The following is a 19,282-nucleotide window of genomic DNA, read 5'->3' on the forward strand; positions in this document are numbered from 1 at the left end:
TCCATGGCCTTGGCTGGAAAGCTGGGTGATCCCTCCCCTTGAAGGATAGATGCCCCTCCTTATACAGAGGGTGACCTGGCTCAGGATCTTCAGCATGTTTAATTGTTCTCCCTCCTTCATCTACTTGCAGGCTGCTGTCGTGGTAGTGTTCAACTTTGCCATGGTGCTTTTCATTTTTCCTGCCATCCTGAGTCTGGACCTTCACCGGCGTGAAAACAAGAGGCTCGATATTCTGTGCTGCTTCTACAGGTACTGTCTTAAGTGTGTCTGTCTGTCTGTCTGTCTGTCTGTCTGTCTGTCTGTCTGTCTGCTTGTTTGTTTGTCTGTAAATAAATATGTGTAGCTGCTGGCGGTGGAGGGGCAGTTGCCCCCGCCCCAAAAGAGTCCCTTCTCCTTTGGGGCAGTACTGCGCTCTCCCTGGCTAGGCTGGGCTCCATCAGATCTCCCAGGAGAGGAGACGCATGCTGCAATTGGGGGCAGTGGTTTGGAAAAGTCATTAAGCCCAAGAAGAGAGGATCAAATGCAGCTGTAAGGAAAACAGCAAGAGAACAAAGCCAGCTGCACAGATGGTAGTGCTCTCAACAACATTTTGAAAAACACATTTCTTTATTATGGTAAAAGTTTGTCTATAAGAACAAGTCAAAATGCACATCAAACTGCACATAAAATCAGCATACTCTGAGAAGCCCCTTTAAAGGCATTGTGAAGGGTATCTCTATCTGCTCACCAAGAGAAGTGGAACTTTTTGTGATAGTTATATCCAGATGCTGAGTGTGAGTTAGGATGCCTGGCTGGCTAGGGGACTGTGTGTTGCCCAGGAGTTTCTCAGGGTCTTCTTCTCCCCACAGCCTCTGCTCCTCCCACGTCATTCAGATTCAGCCACAGGAATACACGGATGCAAATGACAACCCCACGGCACCTGCTTTCCCGCATGGACATCCAGCACTGACCACCAGCACACGCATCACCACTACGGTTCAGGCCTTCACCCAGTGCGATCCCTCCGGGCGTCATGTGGTCACCATCTTACCACCCACCCAGCATGTCTATACCACCCCTTCCACTCTCCTGCCTGCCAACCCTTTGGGGTCGCAAGTCTTCACCCCTGCCAGCTCCACCCGTGATCTTCTGGCACAGCTGGATGAGAACAAAAGTGCCCAGGAGTGTGTGCCGTTGCCCCTTTGTCATTGGAACCTCTCCAGCTTTGCTCGCGACAAATATGCACCTATCCTGCTGCAGAGCCAGACCAAGGTAGGCAGCTGAGAATCGCTTTCTTTGTGGGTGGCATCCTGCCCTATGTTGAAAGAAAAGGGGGGGGGGGAGTACAGCATCCTGGGTAGCAAGTCTGTGATGCCAGCACTACAGCCAATGGAGAACTAAAGCTCCCTGTTCTTCTCGGAGATGAGAGAACTAATCTGAAATGTAGTCATTGTGCATGTCATCCTATATGAGGACCATGGTGTTGCTCTCCCCTGTGCCCTGCCTATCAGGGGCAAAGATTGCATGTCCCAAGTAGTCATTCAAAGACAAGAGCTGTACATCTTTCCTATAGTCTATTTTTACACATCTAGGAAGTTAGGTATGAAGGCTCTGCATCTTCCTTGGGTAATTCCAGATGAAGTGGCTGTGTCAGTCACAGATAATCTAGATGATCTAAGATATTGTGTGTGTGTTTACCTTCAGAGAGGGAGAGGGCCAGGTACAGAGTCAAAATAACTATGTTCTCAAGGTTAATATATATGTGTGTCTTATGTGCCCCCTTGCATGGAAAACTCCCTACCTGTCATTATTGAGTCTCTTGTCTTACAAGTATGCTCCATACTCCCACAACATGTCACATTTTGATATAAACTCCATTAGGGGCAATTCATACCCTCCACGTACTGTAGGGACTAGGAAGTGGGGCTGGGTAGTTGCAGTTCCGGCCCCCAAGCAGTTGTTTGCTTTTCTTGTGGGCTTCTCATAAACATCTGGCTGTCCACTGTCCACAGATTTTCTTCCATTCTCCCTATGTTTGTTAAGTCAAGTCTCTTGACAGCAACAGAGGAAAAGTTAGCTTCTGCAGAAGACATTGGGGTCGGAGTGCATCCGTCTTCACTTTTTCCTTTCTGCATTTCCAGGGAATTGTTGTAGTCCTGTTCCTGGCACTGCTGGGCCTGAGCCTCTACGGTACAACCAAGGTGCATGATGGACTCTACCTGACGGATATTTTACCACGAGGCACAAAGGAGCACGCCTTCATTTCAGCTCAGTTCAAATACTTCTCCTTTTATAACATGTTTGTGGTTACAAAGGGTGGCTTTGACTACCCCAGCTCACAGGAGGCCCTCTACAGCCTGCACCAGGCCTTCACCACCATCCAGTATGTTGTGCGTGATGAGAACCGCCAGTTGCCGAAGATGTGGCTGCACTACCTCCAGGACTGGCTGCGAGGTGAGTCAAGGACACTTTGCCAACCCTCTCTCCTGTCCTGCACTGCCTCTGCCCCAAGAAGTGGGGTGGGATGCCCTCCTCCAGCTCTCTGTGCAGGATGCTTTTAGTACAAACCTGCTTGAAGGCTAGAAGATGCATGGGAGTTTGGATGAGGTGTTAGTGGCCAGCTGCTTCCAGGGAAGGAAAGCATCAATGTCCGTTTCACAACCATGTTCAGGATAAGTGCTAGAAATGATTTTTAGCTTCTAAGGAACCAGAAGCTCTTCATCTCACACAGTTTTCGTGTCTTATACACACATCCATTTAGGCAAACACTGTTTACAGCCTTCTCTGCAGTGGCTCCCCATCTGTGGAATGCTCTCCCCAGGGAAGTTCACCTGGCACCTTCATTATACACCTTTAGGTGCCAGGCAAAAGCGTTGCTTTTTAACCAGGCCTTGGGTTGATTTGATTGATATCCTTTACCCTTTAAAAATGTGTTGGGGTTATACGGTTGTTGTTTTTATTTTGATTATGTATTTTGTAGTTTTTATATTCTGATTCTATTCTGTGAACCACCCTGGAACCCGTGGGTATGAGGCAGTATATAAATTCTATATAAATTCAATAAATAAATAAATATAAATGTTTGTGTACATTCTCACCTGCACAGTTGTACAGGTGCCCTTCTGCCTTCTTGGATTACCAGCTCTGTTCTTGTTCCTCTAAAGTAGGGACAGAAACATGCTGCAGGGGCTGAGAGATCTGAGTTAAATAGCAATGGGGTGGAGGCCATGAAAGAGGGGAAGGGATTGGCATAGCTAGTGAGAGGAGCTCTTGCTTCCGGGCCTTGGGTTCCACAGATGGCACTCCCTTAACTGTATACCCCCCTGTTCTGCAGGTCTACAGGCAGCCTTTGACCGGGATTGGGAAGCTGGGCATATCACCAAGGAGAATTACCGCAATGGATCAGAAGATGGTGCCCTGGCTTACAAGCTCCTCATCCAGACAGGCAACAAGAAAGAACCCTTAAACCTCAATCAAGTAAGTGGGGGAGCAATCTAAAAGTTGGGAGTGGGCAGGCAAAGAGAACCCAGTGTGCCATGAGAATTAAGGGTGAGTCCTTGGTGTACCAGGAGGGAAGGAGTAGATAGATCCCCACTGCAAAAGAATGGAGAGAAGAGAAAGCTTTCCCACAGGCATTTGGGGTCCCTTGGAGATGGAGGAACATAGGAGATCTACATGGCTTTGGGAATGGCCAGCTGGTGCCCAAGCAGGGGCCTCAGCCCTATTTCCTACCAAATGATAGCACCTGTCTAGTAGCACCCTGACTGCTGCTACTACTTACTATCAGTTGCTATACTTCTTAACCGCCCTGCATCCCTTCCATCTGCCTACAGCTGACAACTCGCCGCCTGGTGGATGAGAATGGGATCATTCCTCCTGACATCTTCTACATCTGTTTGACAGTGTGGGTGAGCAACGACCCTCTTGGCTTTGCTGCATCTCAGGCCAACTTTTACCCACCACCCCCAGAATGGATCCACGACAAATACGATGCCACTGGCGAGAACCTCCGAAGTGAGTTCAGGCAGCAGCCTCATTCTTGTTCCACTTTCCATCATGCATTACTGTTTCAGCTCAGTCCTATCCCCACTTCTATGGCAATTCCACAGTGTAAATCCTTAAGATGTATGCTTCCCACATTTGCAAACCATGCCTGGCACATGGGCAAACCAAGCAATTCATTTTTGGCCCTAGAGATGGGAGTAGGGGGTAGAAGGCCACTATATCTGATGGGCTGCCTCTCTTTCTGACAGTCCCTGCTGCACAGCCTCTGGAGTTTGCTCAGTTCCCCTTCTACCTCAATGGACTGCGGCAGACATCAGACTTCGTGGCAGCCATCGAGAGCGTGCGTGCTATCTGTGACGAGGTGGCCCAGATGCATGGTGTCCTCAGCTACCCTAGCGGCTACCCTTTCCTCTTCTGGGAGCAGTACATTGGCCTTCGACACTGGCTTCTACAGGCCATCAGTATTGTGTTGGCCTGCACTTTTCTAGTGTGCACCCTGCTACTCCTCAATCCTTGGACCGCCAGTATCATTGTGAGTATCCTCCTTCATGAGCAACAGGGTGTCTAGCAGTAAGGGAGATGTTTTAGCTCCAGACGTTATATGTAGTAGCAATATGGCATTGTGCAACAAGGGAAATGGTTGTCAAACACTGTCACTGTTAGTTAAATCAGTATTTTTGGCTCTCATGCTTAGGACAGGAAATTTGGAAATAGGAGTGGGGGAGAATTAGTGTGATGCTTCCTGTAATCTCTGCACAGTTGCCTTTCTGTCTCCCTTGCCTTACATAGTGTCCTAAAAAGTTTTCCTTCAATACCAAAGACCATTTTAAACCATTCAGGTTCTGCCCAAACTCAAAATTTTGCAGCTGTACTGTAATACATTAAAAAAGACAACTTGCTGCAGTAGTTTGCAGAATTTATTCTGACTGCAGAAATTGAGTGTTTTGTTGCAAGTCTGGAATGTTTTCGTACCTTCTCATATTCTTTTTTAAAAAAACATGAACATACGCATATTTTCTCATAAATGTATTAAGGTTTGCACACAACAGACACCATGTACGTATTGTACAGGTGTACGCACCAAGGAGCTGGGAATGAGACCAATTCCCACTGTATGCAGATGCAATGATAAACAAACATTTGCTACCAGATAGAGTGTAAAGTAGAGCTTTACCTTTGCAGCAAAAAGTAAATATCTTTTTCTCTCCTCAAGCTTCTTTCCGCAGTGCTGAAAGGGTTAAGCTTGCACACTAACATGCAGGTGCTCTAGTATATTTGCATCCTTATCCACCTTTAGGGCTAGTGTGTGCACAGCCCCATACCCCTACTGTTCACCATACAAAAGCGTATAATGCAGCTTAAACAAACATACATTTATTTATTTATTTACTTTACTTATTTACTTATTTACTTATTTACTTACTTACTTACTTACTTACTTACTTACTTACTTACAATCAAGGTATCAAACAGGCATGGTAGTAGTGGGTAGGTGATTACTGTTAACCAACAACCCGGTATTCATGTGCCACAATGAGATGAATACATTTTCTGAATTAGTTCTGAATTCAGAAATTACATACCTATGAGCATATGGATTTCTAGGTACCTATTCTTAATCTACCTGTTAACCACTACATTGGGCTTTGTCCATTGCTGTAATTGACATGTCCATAACCATAGCTTGCAGGTAAGATACTGAGCTGTCCCTTCTCTCTGACGTAGGTATTCGTTCTAGCTATGATGACAGTCGAGCTCTTTGGGATCATGGGCCTGATGGGCATCAAGCTGAGTGCCATCCCAGTAGTCATCCTCATCGCCTCTGTGGGAATTGGCGTGGAATTCACCGTACATGTGGCTCTGGTAAGAAGCAATTGTGTGAGCACAGCCCATTCTGCTATCATGTCTAGAGCATGTGATTCAGTGAGACTTCCTCTTTTTGAAGCTCTGTGGGTCCATACTGAAAGGAACAGGGTCCCTGAACACCCTTGCAGAGCTCTTTTTCACACCAGAGAACTTGGTGTATAGTATTACAACCATATACATTCAAATAGCTTTAGTGGCACCCAGCCAGAACATTTAGATTATTAGGTTTTTATCTGTTGTATCAAACCTGATCAGTAGTGGAGTCTATAAGGGAGAATCAATAAATTGTGGGTTCATTACCCCCTTAATATCCCTTAATATCACCCTGTTGCAGTCTGGGTGGTCAGAGCAGAATTTAATCCATAATTGTGGGTGCAGCACCCAAGGGTTGGCAGTTAATTAGTGCTGACTATAATGATATAGCTGTGTATGGTATGAAAAGCAGAGTCCAAGCTGTCATTTCGAGATGAGCCTGTTCCAGCTCTGGCAATACCAGCTGACTCAGTGCGCAAGAACAGATTTGGGCTTAGCTTCTTGTTCTTTCTCCCAGTCTGGTGGGCCTCCCAAGATGCAGTATGGTGATTGGCCCCTTTATGAGGGTCTGCTTGGACAAGTCACTCTCTTTAGTCGCATTCTGACTGTTTGTCTTTTCTCAGGGCTTTCTCACGGCCATTGGCAACCGGAACCTGCGCACTACTGTGGCCCTAGAGCACATGTTTGCCCCTGTGGTGGATGGTGCTGTCTCCACGTTGCTTGGCGTCCTTATGCTAGCTGGTTCAGAGTTCGATTTCATTCTGAGGTGATTGTCATGTGTCTCTCTTCTCCCCTTGTATACTTATTCTGGTGGTGCTCTGGACCAATGTGCTGGGGGCCATTTCCAGAGAGGTATCAGTAAAAGGAGTGGCTAGAGAATGGGAAATTGTCTTTCTTGACATCTGTTGGGAATTTGGGTAGCACCACATGGGGCAATAGGTCTGAAGGTCTCACTGATCAAGAATGGATATAAAGGCAGAATCTAATAGGGTTCAGGGCAGCCCTGGAGGGGCACTGGTACATTCTGCCAAATTTGGAGAAATCTCCCTGTTCAAGACCACAACTTACAACGGGTTGAGGGGAAGACATTCTACAAGAAATTTATTCCTTCTCTGACACTTTGCCATATGGCAGCTAAGGCTTGTGAGCTCTACAAGTCAGCTGGCTCAGAGAAAGGGAAGCTCTTATCTTCTATAGGCAGCAACCTTGAGCTGAGACTGAGGGATAGCACTTGTCAGTGCATGGGTGTAACAGTAATGAGTGTGCAAGAGAATGTAAATGAATGTGTGCTGGTGAACTAACTCTATACTTGGCTGCCCTGATAAGAGGCTGAGATGCTTTACTGCCACCTGGGTAAATAAGTAACCCTCCCTCTTCACAAAGGCCGCAGAACTGTGCTGCATCTCAGCTTCCTGGGATGGGGAAGAAAAATATACAGAGCAGTAACTGATTCTCATCCTAAAGTTCTATTGTATGCAGATGATTTGCACAAATGACAAATCTGACCATTACTGACCACCTTGACCTCCCCCCCCCCAAAGGTATTTCTTTGCTGTGCTCACCATCCTGACCATTCTGGGACTGCTCAATGGCTTGGTGCTGCTGCCTGTCCTGCTGTCTATCATTGGACCACCTGCAGAGGTAAGAAAACTTCTGTTTCTCATCTAGAACCATAGAGAAAAGCGGAAGGGGTCCTATATCTCACTGTCAAAACCCACTGCCAGATCGAGGTGAAGTGCTTGAACAGTCACACAAGTCATAACAGAACATAGGTCTTGGCTTTCACCTGCTATCAATAGATTTCAGGATTCACTACAATGAATGGAAAGCCTGTGCCTCTCAGGAATCATGCACAAAGACCCTTTATTTGACACCCTGTTTTCTCAGTGTGCTTTCTGCTTTTCGTCATATAGGTCACACCAGCAGATAACGGTAGCTGCCTGCCGACACCGTCCCCTGTCCCCCCACCCATCAGCCACCACAGCTTCTACGTACAGCGGCACGGTGGAGCCTTTGGTGACTCCTCAGACTCCGAGTACTATTCAGAGAGCACCGGAGCATCAGACACGGGTGAAGATGACCGCAGCACCTACATCATCCCCCCAGCGCAATCACATATCTTGGTCAAGGCCAGCAAAAGCCCCAGCTTCCCCAAAATCACTGTAAGTGTCTATCAAGAGCCGGGGAAGCTAGAACTCTAGTTTCTCTGGATGGAGAGAGTGGTCTCAGGCAGCTGGATTCTAGTTCAAGTGTAAAAATAATGTCCCCAAATGAGTTGGGAGGCAAGGCAAGAAGAGAACCAGGAATTTTTGTTTCTGTTCTTATGCTAGTATGTCAATAGGCATTGGACTGGGGTGGGCATGTCTCTGTGAGACAAAATTCCTAGGGTCCCTGGGAAAGACAGACCATAGCACCTTGGCGCATATCTTTGGGGTGCAATGTGGCTATAGTAATGTATAATGGGGTAATAGGAGTCTGGCTTCTATTCCCAGGTCCCAGGAGTTACAACAGATAGTGCAACCCCCTGTAATGCAGGAATCTCTGCTAAAGCATCTGTGACAGGTGTACAGTGGTTGAAGTCTCCTCTTTAGTACCTTAGGGCAACATAATTCACTCTCTTTGTGCTTCAGATTCTTCTTACTGAATTTGCTGCTTTATGGTTTGGAAGTTGCTGTCACAAGGACTCCATGCCAACTGCACTTGTGTTGTTGCCTTCTTCCCTTCCATATCCAATACACTAACATCAGCCTTTCCTTTCCTGGGCAGGTGGTGAAAAGCTACAAGACCAGCCTAGAATCGCCTCTGTCGTTGTGCAGCCCAGACTGGACCCAAACTGTGACCCCTGGAGGACATTTGCCACCCACTGTCACAGAAGTCAAAGACGCTTCACAGCAGCAAGAGCAGCCAAACCACAAACAAAGGCCTCGGCTGGCTCAGACTGCCCCCAATCCCCCTCGGACCGACCCTACTGCCCACAGCACCAAAGTGCCGCCTCCTGCATCCGGTGGCACCTTCACCACAGTTACAGCCACTGCCTCAGTGATGCTGGCCTTGCACCCACCCCTGCCTGGCTCATGCCGGGGCTACACACACGAGGGCTTTGAATCTGATGGACCTGAGGAGCCTCGTAAAGACGCACCCAACAGCTTGGAACTGCAGAGCCTAGACCAGAGGCACTAGCATTTCACTTTTGCCAGGCCCAAGACCTTGGGTCTAGAACTCCTGCCTCAGGGATGGGATGTGCACAGTATCCCTGGTGGGGTCAGGGGCCCAGATTGTTCACACATACACACACCGCAGACTGTGAAGCAGGATGGGTACCTGGAAGCTCTTGCACTGTGTTTAAACAACTGTAGACAGTGCCTTTGGGAACTGGAGCAAGAAGGCCAGATGAGCTACTGCCGTGAAAAGGTTGATGGGAGAATCTCTCAGCACCTGGTACTCCACTTTCCCATGTTTCTCTGGGTGTTATCTGCCACCAAAAACATGCTGGGTTTCTTGGTTACCAGGACTTCTGGCTTCAAAACATCCCTAGTTTGCATCCTTACATTGGACTGTGATAGCATTGTGCCCACTCACCTGCAGACAGGGAAAGTTCCAATCCCATCGAACCTGGAAAATGAAAGTGACAATTCCCCATATGCTGTGTGAACCATCTCATGGCTGTCATCGGGGCAGGGTGAGAGAATTGCCCAAACACTGACCCTCCCATGGAGAGAACAGGACTCAACTTGTGCGTGGGGAAACTCCTCCCACATTGTGCTGCTATTCTTTTATTTTTATTAATATTAATATTATTATTTTAAGCTGTATAAAAAAGAGTCACGAACCCTCCCCCTTATAATTATAATAATTATTTTTTATTATTTTTACAGCTCCCTCATTAAAAAAAAAAAAGTGGCGTATCCCTTTAAGGGGAAACACCAGGGTGAGGTGGTAATGGAGAGAGGACCCCCTGGGCGTGTGGAGTGGAGGGAGCATGCAATGGAGGGGCACAATGTGTCTTAGCGCCTTCTATGCAAGCTGTGTGGGATGGGCTGCACTCTGCTCCTGCTTCCACCGGCATGTCTGCCTATGCCAGCATTCGCCATCTGGCTGTTCCAAACCCTTTAAATTCCTCCCTGTCCTATCCCACACTACAAAAACCTTTCTGCCCTATTCTTTTTGCTTGCATGCCTCTTTATCAGTCCAAGGTAGCCCATCACACAAGTGTCCCATAAGTACTTCCTTTTAGAATTTACATTTTAAGCTTCATCATTTCCCAAGAATATCAGTGAGGAATAATTTGTGACTAACAGAAGATGAGAATCATTCAGGGCAGGTTTTTGGGCCCTGCAGGACATTTACCCCACACAGATGGAGATCAGAGCAGGGCTTTCTGGAAGAGCAGTTTATATGGGTTTATGTTTTTTCTGCTTCCATGTTTTAAGAGGTACTTCTCACAAGTGAGTTTGTAGTCTGAGACTGCTGCCTGAGTACAAAAATGTATGTGTACTGTGTTGGTTTACGAAGGAAGTGTTTCAAATGGAAATTTAAGCTTACTTTAATAAGAAAGCTGGGCGACCTTGTGGTAAATTCAGCCATTCATTGCCCTTGTTAAGGACAATGTACCGTTTTGAGTTTTTCAACACATGTTTTTCCTATACTGAGATTATTAGCTTCCTGACCTGCATACTTTCAGCACAAACATTCATGCTGCACCTTCACAACTGATGGTGTACAGAACTTTCTCCCCATCTCTTCACAAATATTTCTGTGTAGGAAAAAAATCATGTGTAAAATTATCCTTTGATTCTCTCCCACCTAAAAACATCCCTATGTAGTAATCAGAGCAGAAAATGTTCAACGGGAGAGACGAGTTGGGCAAAACATTCCATTTCCTGCCCAAAAGTATGAGTGCTGTGGTTGCTTTTTCTGTTTCTGAATGATCTCTTTCCGGTTCAGCTTCTTTGGCTGAAAAACAAGAAATGAACTGTCGCTTGGCAGCAGGATTGGTTCTCAAGGACCAGTTCCATTTCCATCTGACATGCTTGGTTTCCACATAGCTAAGTCAAAATTGCTTTATGAAATGTTTCAGTTTTTCCATTCTGGTTCAGGACACAAATCAGAATTTTGCAGAAAATTCAAAGTGCAGTTTTCTGGCCAGCTCTGCCCTATGCATCAATCACAAAACAACAGCTCACAACCTAAATCCTGAAACACAATACTTTTTTTTAAAAAAAGTTATTTTCTTTCTTTCTGACCTACTCTAAAGTAAAAAGATGGCAGCTGGGGAAAAAATATTCTGTTAGGATTCTTGAGTGATTTTGGAACCTGATGGATGTGCCACAGTTTTCAGCACACACACATTTCTTTCAACAAGATGCAAGGTTTGGGACCAAATGTATTTTTCACCTAAGACAGTGAAATAACTTTAGGTACTCCCGATTGCAGGTTTGGAGATTTTGGGCTTCAGGAAGAGACCCCTCCAACTGCAGAAGTTGCTCAACATCTTTCTGCACTGCAATTATATACACAAGTAGTTTGCCAGTTTCTCGGTGGCACTGACATTTGTAGTGGAATAACACTTTACAACTTTGTCTTTAGAATGAGATAAATTAAGAAGTGCAGATGTCTTCTAGCTGTTCTTTGCCAACATGGAGTTGTCCCTTGGGGGCTCTGTGTGAAATTCTGACCCACTTGGGCATAAAATTGTGTGTAGTTTTTGGGCACAGAGACTGACGCACCATAGCTTACTTGTGTGAGATAGCAGGGCTGATTCACCTTTGAATCCACTTCCTCAGTGACATTCTTCCTTCTCGACCGCAGGCACTTTATATTCCCCCTCCCTTTCGCCCAATAACTGCTGTAATTATATCCCCCAAAGTATGCCGGATTGCCTATTCACTTCTTGCTGCCAAGGGAGTTTCTGCTGAGATTTTCACATTTTGGTTGTGTGAACCCCCTTAGCAGCTTCAATAGGATTGGGCCTTCTATTAAAATGGATTAATTCAGTTGATTTAAAACTAAGAACTGCTTCTAGAATCTGGAGAGAATTCCCTGCACACAGAAACTTGCCATGTGGCAGAGATTCCTCTGACCATTTAGATTTGTCCTGTTTTCTCACCACGAAACTATTTAGACCAGAAACCGCTGTCAAAGGTAGAAACTAGCAACATTTGACATGTATGCCCCACTTCTCCCGCTCTCCTTTCCACCCACCCACTGCTTAAAAAACTGCTAAGTGCTTCTAGCTAACTCACAATAGAAATTGTGTTTCTCCTCCCCCCCCCGCGCCCCCCCCCGCCAACAAGTCTGTGACCAGGAAAGCACAGGAAACGGTGGAAAGGGGGACACATTGTGTGTGCATGTGTGTATCTGTGTGCGCGTGTGCATGTGAGTATGTAGCAGGTGTGCTGGAGACCTTTTAACCTGAAATGTTGTCATGCCATATAAATTATTTATATGAAAAGAAAAAAGATTTATTTTTGTAGTTTGTACAGACCTCTAGCCTTGCAATGGAAGTTTTTATTTTTAAAAGTAAATATATATTATATATAAACCTATCTTCTGATGGTGCCTGTGTGCAGTTCTTTGGTCCCCGCTTTGGAGTCTCTGTGTTTGTAGTCAAGAGTGTACCTACTAGATTGATGCAGGCTGTACACATAGGTTTCTCTTAACAGGACAAATAACAGCTGGGGGAGGAAGCTTTAAGCTGGGAAATGGTGCTGGGAGAAAGGGTTAAACGCCTTTCTCCTCAGCACTACTGTCCTGGTCTGAATCTCCCTTTTGGCTATTATTTGGTAAAACTTAATGAGGATGCAATCCCATCGCAGATTTCTGACACTGTGTCTTGTTTTGCTCTAGACTTCCATCTTAGAGAAGTGTGTGTTGATCAACAACAGGAGTTTGTGTATGCATGAGTAAGGATGCACATTATATATAATTAATATATATGATGATGCATGCATAGCTAGATGTTCTTCTGCTCCCAGAAAGTTCAAATCCTGCCCCAAGAAAGTGCAAGCTTTGGATTAATTAGTTAAAGGAAACATTTTAATATAATTTGCATATTTGATTCTGACTAACCTGTTCACACAACTTAAAATGTATTTTCAAGGCCTGATAGAGCATGGAAAGTACTGGTGCAGGAGCTAGAGGGAACCATCCAAAGTTTACTTTTTTCAGTCTTCAACAAATACCGTGCTTCATTTTTTAAAAAGGAAGAAAAGATCTGTGTGCCTTGACTTGAGTGTTGTCTCTGGACATTTTCACAGGTGGTACTAAATTACTTTCGATCTGAATTTATGATGCGGGAATATTACTGAGGAGACAGAATAAAACTAAAGAGAGATCACTTAAAAGCAAATGTACATTTCTACTTAGTGTAATTTTTCGTGCAATTTGCAGATGCAGAAAATGTAGTCAAGTACAATTTGTGAAAATCAGCTTCTGCAACCAGCCTGTCAAAGGCAGCAGGAGACCCCAACAGATGAAGCTAACATGGCCAAAGATAGCGTGTAATATAAAGGATTGTTATACTAGGTTGTCAGTAACAACCTGTAAAAGCGTGAAATCTCTGCAGAAGAGGGAGACGATTCTGATGTAAGAGCTGGATTTTTTAAGTTGGTTGGGGGTGACAACTTAGTTTCAATTCTTTATAAACTTCAATTAATGTTAGAAATATGCACAGGTTTCCACAAACCAGCAGAAAACAGGTGTATGAAGTGGGAAGCAATTGTCCAGTGGGATAAACATTATCTTTGCTTCCCTGGAAAGTGCAGAGAGGGACTATGTAATTAGACACAACCTGTGTCTGCTTTCAACTCTTATTATGCTGGAAGTAAGACACTGTAAGTTCAGAAGTATGGAAAGGAGTCTGGCCCAGGAACAACACCCCCCAGCCCTGTATTGCCCTCCCTGGCACGATCAATTTCTTGAGCCTCCAACCCCATCTCAGCAATGGCTGTACTGCAGCTGCCTGGCAGTGTTTATTTTTCCAGTGTGTTCAGGAAGCCGGCATGGTGCAGCCCAGCCAAAGGGGGGTGGGCGGGCAGGCTAGGAGGTTGTCTTGTCAGCAGCCACAGGGACCACAGCTGAGCAGATTCCGCAAGCAGAGCAACAAGCAGAATAAAGAAAAACAAACCGAGACCAGAGCTTGCACACACACAGGCAGCATTGTAGACTCAGTAAGGGGCACCCTCTTCACAAAAGTCCATCAGACTTGATGGCCCTATTAGGTGTCCCCACAATTGCTTTGTATCTTGCCATTTCTTTGCAGAGAGAAATTGTCTATGGGAGCAACTAAAGCACTGGGGGGGGGGGGGCAGGCAGATGCTTGAATATACCAATGTGCAACTTCTGTTCAAAATTCAGTGGTTACTCCCAAGGGAAAGAATGTTGGATTAGAATAATGGAGAGCAGTGGAAGAGAACTCTTAATCTTGCTAGTTCCAACCCTTCCCTTCTCAACAGGTGTGCATATCTATTAGCCCATTTAAAACAACTGTGGTCTGGGAATTAAAAATATGGTTCACTCAGCAGTTTGTATGGATCCAGACTTTGTGTCTGAGCATTAAACACCCTGCTCCCACTACCTGCCTCTTCTTTCCCCCTGCAAGATGCTTCTCAGCATGATATCACCACGTTTCCCAGGGAGGAGAAGCTTCTTGTTCAAACCTATTGCATTTCTACTTTCGCTTTTGGAACTCTTCTATGAGATACTGCCACAAGATTTTTCTTTTTTTTCTTGTTCAAACACTTCTTGACATAGCAGATGCTCCTTGTCATGTTCTCCCCCTATGTTATAGCCATTAATTCTGCATGTTGCAAGAACCTGATAGAATTTACAAGTAGCAGCCTATGGCTTAGTCTTGAGCTCCTCATTAAGTGACTCATAATTACCACCATCTGCAGTCTTCCTGAACTTCTTCCCTCATCTCTTTACGAGTTTATCTTATCTCTTCTTTGGCACCATCTCTATCTAGGTTAATTTTCTCTTTAACTTATCGTTTTTGGCTATACATTCCTGAGAGCAAATACCCAGGCAGTGCATTAGTTATGAATAGTGTACAGCCTATTCCTTTCCTGACAGCCACTTCCATGTATATTTCAGGGGGCAGGAAAAAGGCCATTTAGGGACAAATAATATGCGGCCCATTGGCACATTTACAAACAGGACAACCTCTCATGGGCAGCATGCACATGCCACAACCAAGCACACACACTTCTATTGGCTACAATTCTTCAAGCATCACAGTGGGAGGAGGAAACAAAGGAAGGGTGCCAGGGAAGGCCTTTGTGGGTGGTGCATGTGTTCCTGTGCCATGCAGCATGTTGATGAACTCTACAGCAACACATTAGACCCTTTTCTGTTAACAAAGATGGCTTTAGAAAGCTCAATTTTCAGTGGAAAAATAGTGGGGAAAGGAATGAGTGCTTTACCCTTTTCTCACCTGCTGTTTTCTCATGATAAAATCACTCCTCCACTGCCTTTTCTCAATTTTATTACAAGGGCGTGTTTATAACGCTCGGGGTAAATTTAGAATAGGACAGTAAGCAATAAATGTATGAAGCATCCTTTGCCTCCAGCTCCCTCATGCAAAACAGCAACCTCTCAAAGTTGCTTTTCTTAATAAAAATATATACAGAGGCAACGTTACATATTTTTGCCACTTGCCCTTTATATACAGGTGCATCACTGACCAATGCTGCACTATGTATTTTGTACTCCATGTTCAGTGGCTAAAATGTGAATTGGGCTTCTGTTACTCTTAGACAGACAGACTTCAGGAGTTCCATCTCTGCTTCTTTTCCTTTCCTTTCTGCAAGAAGCCAGAATAGTGCACTTGATAGTACATATTAGAGGCCTTATCCATGCCCTTAAAGTTGATTAGTTGAGATATCATGTTGGCCCTGAACAGGTTAGTTGTGCTGTTAAAAGTTTAGAGAACAGACTCTAGTGTGTGGGCACTTGGCCCTCTTGCAAGCACATTTAACCCAAAGAGCAACAGAGAAGGCCTTGAAGCAGCAAGCTACGCTAGTCAGAAGACAATAGCTATTAGTGATGGTCTACTTCCAGTTTGTCTAGGCCTGAGTTTAAAGGCGCTGGCTCATTCCTGCCTAGCTGCCCTACTAAATCAGTGCCAGTGGTTAAAGATGGTAATTAATGTGCTTATTTATTAAATTTCCATACTGCCCTTCATTTGACAATCACAGGTGGCTTACAATATAAAAGCACAAAAACGCACAAGAGTGACAAACATAAACAATTTAAAAAGCCATAGATTGTTTAATTAGCCTGTGAGAAGAGGAATGTTTTAGCCTAGCACCTAAAGATATGTAAGGAAGGTGCCAGGTGAGCCTCCCTGGGAAGAGCATTCCACAAGCAGGGAGCCACCACAGAAAACACCCATTCGCATGGTGCCACCCTCCAGATCTCTCATGCAGGAAGCACATGAAGAAGGGCCTCAAATGATGATTGCAGGGTCTGGGTCAGTTCATATGGGAAGAAAAACCCTTACACAGCACTTTTAGGCTGCAAAGCAAAAACAGTCTTCTACAGCCCTAAAGAAAGCTCAATCTACACAGAAAACACAGAATGAAAGCACACAGGACCTGTGGGGCAAAAGAAAGAAACGTCTTTCAACTGTCTCACAGGCCAAGTCTTGTGGTGCTTCAGTACAATAAATTTATGTCACTATCAGGCTGTTCAGATCTATTTTTTCTGAATGTGCAATTGGCACTCAGTTTTTTCAGTCTTACGTTTTTCATATCACACCAGCAGGCGGTGGTCGTTGATGGAAAACTTCCATGCTGAGTTTCTGGGCCCTCTCCTCAGTTACTACAGTCGCCCTCCACTACTGTTCTCCATTTTGGGTTCACACACAAGTATTTCTGTACCTAGGTGCACGCACCTTTCCCAAAAGAAATCACTGGAAATTTTAAAGAGTGAAAGAGCAAATGTTACCAGCCCTTGGCTATCATGCTTCAAAACTGGCAATATGGAGGGTGCTGCTTTTGAGTGGGGAGGGTGGACAGCTTCTATTTCTATTTAGTGTTTTGTTTGTTTGTTGCTTAATGCCAAGTTTTTGCACAACACCAGTATTTCACTGTACCAAAACTCTTAATAAAGAGTTACATTTTTGTTCCTTAACAGATTTTCTGCTGCATGACAAAAGCCACAATAAATGTGGGAAAAGTGCGGGCTGTCATCTCGATGGCAATGTTTTGGAGACGGGGGTGGGGGGAATCATGCTGGGACAGCACCGATTCCACAATAAACATCCGTCTGGAAGCGCCCTTGGCTTGGCTGAAAGCAATCTCGGGTCTTTCACACATGGGCTGGACTACAGTGCCCCCTGCTGGGAATGCTATCAGTCACAAGAAGTCGGCTCGCGCTTGTTCTCAAGCAGCTTTTGTGTGAAAACCAGCCCAAGAGACCCCGAGAGTGACCCATTAACCAACCCACGACTCAACCTTGCTTCCTCAGCCGCGACTTCCCGCTCTGCTGATTCCACCTATGAAGCCGCTCGCGCCTCAGCGCCTCTCACCCCGTGCACCGCATAGTGAGGTCACGTGCTTGCTTAAAGGCTAGGCGCTTATGGCTGCCTTAAAAGGTGGCAGGTTGTCCTCACCTGCGGTTTAGGTTCAGTCAAGTAACCGCTCCCTGTCGAACCACGGGGTAGAGAGCGAGCCACATGCAACGGAGAGCAGGGCTCCGCCACACCTTTCACAGCTGAGCTGAGAATTTCAGCAGGTGCAACAGCTGGCGATGCAAAAGGCTGAAATTCCCTTTTTTGCACGACTTATTAAAGGAGGCGCGGGAGCCCTTGCTCTCCTTTGCACCTGCGAGTTGCGCGCTCGTCCTGCTACTCGACGCGCGTGGCCTGGGGCCTCATCCCCACCCGGACCGGCGCGCAATGTTGAGCCACCTGCAGTTCCTCCCTCACGCATCGTGGCGGTGTCGAGAGAGGACAGAAATGAATGTTCCCCTTTTGCACGACTCTCCAGCAGGCGCGCTCTGGAGCCCGGGGCGCGGCGGCGCTCTCGGTGCCCCTTATTGGCCTGCTGTGTGGTCTGTAATTAATCCCCCGCCGCAGGGTGTCGGGGAGTTACACGTCCTCGCCCAGCAGGGGAGCCCCGGCATCCCCGGCTAATCCCCGTTTCTTGTCGCTCTCCTCAGGGGGCCCGCCGGCACCTCCAGCAGCCCCTCTTCCTCCCTGTCAGATTCGCAAGTGGCTGTGCGCAGGCCTGAGACAGGGGAGGGAAGCTGCCATCGCCAGGGCAGGCGGTGCTGTTCGCCTAATTTACTAAGCTTAACCCTGCAGCAAAAACTGCACACGGTCCCGCTCGCCGCCTCCCCAAATTCCCCAAGGCTCTCATGACTCTTATGTGGGGAAACCCGGGAAGGGGCGGAAACGGCTGGGAGGGTTGCAAGAACCACGCCGGCCGAGATAAGAGAAAGCGGGTGGGGTGGAGGAGAGGAGCATTGAAGAGCAGCTCCGAGGTGCTGTGAAGTCGCGGGATTTAAGCTTCCCTTCCTGCCCCGCTTTGCATGACAAAAAGCCCAGCTGCAGAGATGACACCGTCCCTTCCCCCCACGCCAAATTCACCTCCCCAATTACCAATCAAGCCCATTATGCGGCTACAATAGCCTTCAGCTCCGAGGCCCACCCAGGCAGCCAACATACAGACAGTACATCCTCGACCCATGAATGGAGCCATTTTGCCAGAGTGTTCCGGCTCCCCTCTTCTATTAAACGCAGCCCATTGCTGTTACTGGGAAATAAATACTAGTAACTGCTGCTATTTGAGTAAAGTGAAGCTCGTGGCTTTTGAGGGCCACAGTCTCCATTTAGCATTGGGAGCAGGCAGACCCTGCTGTTTTGGAAAGCTGATCTTCAAAAAGTGTTTAGCAATCCCCCAGAAAAAACGTATATTCCCGGTTCTGTATTCCCACCCCAGCCCTCAAATTCTTTTCAGAATGTCAGACCTCGGCCTATCTTAGCAAACAGACTCTAACAGCTAGCCAAGCACAGTTCTATTTCCCTCAGCCAACACGGGACAGCTTTGGTGCAAGGCTTTAATGAAGGTGGTATCAGAGAAAGCCTAATATCAAATAGAAGCAGGGATTAGGAGTGTGGCCCCTCACAGTCAGCAAAGCAGAGGAGGGGATGACTTTTCCCAAACCTCAGCATCATCTTATGTTATTATATTATCTCATGGGTGTAGCCAAGTGGGGGCAAGGTGGGGCAGCTGCCCCCCATCAAGTAAAACAATAGGAACACTTAACTAACTGATCAATCACATTGGTTCTGCCCCCCCAACAAAGTTCTGCCCCTGCCCAAAAAAATCCTGGCTATGCCAGGCCATGGGATTATATTGGGCTCCATTGTGCCATACCGATATGCTTTGGACAG

At 46.2% G+C, this 19,282-nt stretch overlaps 1 protein-coding gene across 1 annotated transcript in view; it reads left to right on the forward strand.

Annotated features, from left to right (window-relative positions):
- The window catches only part of PTCH2 (patched 2), a 53,509-nt gene extending 42,416 nt beyond the window's left edge, over positions 1–11,093 (forward strand). Inside the window, exons 13-23 of the mRNA XM_028733641.2 lie at positions 131–249; positions 849–1,251; positions 2,121–2,433; positions 3,314–3,456; positions 3,813–3,993; positions 4,233–4,516; positions 5,710–5,847; positions 6,507–6,649; positions 7,425–7,524; positions 7,797–8,045; positions 8,650–11,093. Of these exons, the coding sequence (XP_028589474.2) occupies positions 131–249; positions 849–1,251; positions 2,121–2,433; positions 3,314–3,456; positions 3,813–3,993; positions 4,233–4,516; positions 5,710–5,847; positions 6,507–6,649; positions 7,425–7,524; positions 7,797–8,045; positions 8,650–9,063 (2,487 nt within the window). The 3' untranslated portion in view covers positions 9,064–11,093. The remainder of the gene's footprint in view (positions 1–130; positions 250–848; positions 1,252–2,120; positions 2,434–3,313; positions 3,457–3,812; positions 3,994–4,232; positions 4,517–5,709; positions 5,848–6,506; positions 6,650–7,424; positions 7,525–7,796; positions 8,046–8,649) is intronic.
- The last annotated feature ends 8,189 nt before the right edge of the window (positions 11,094–19,282 follow it).

This window comes from Podarcis muralis, chromosome 5 (genome assembly GCF_964188315.1).
Source record: "Podarcis muralis chromosome 5, rPodMur119.hap1.1, whole genome shotgun sequence".
Taxonomy (NCBI): Eukaryota; Metazoa; Chordata; class Lepidosauria; order Squamata; family Lacertidae; genus Podarcis; species Podarcis muralis.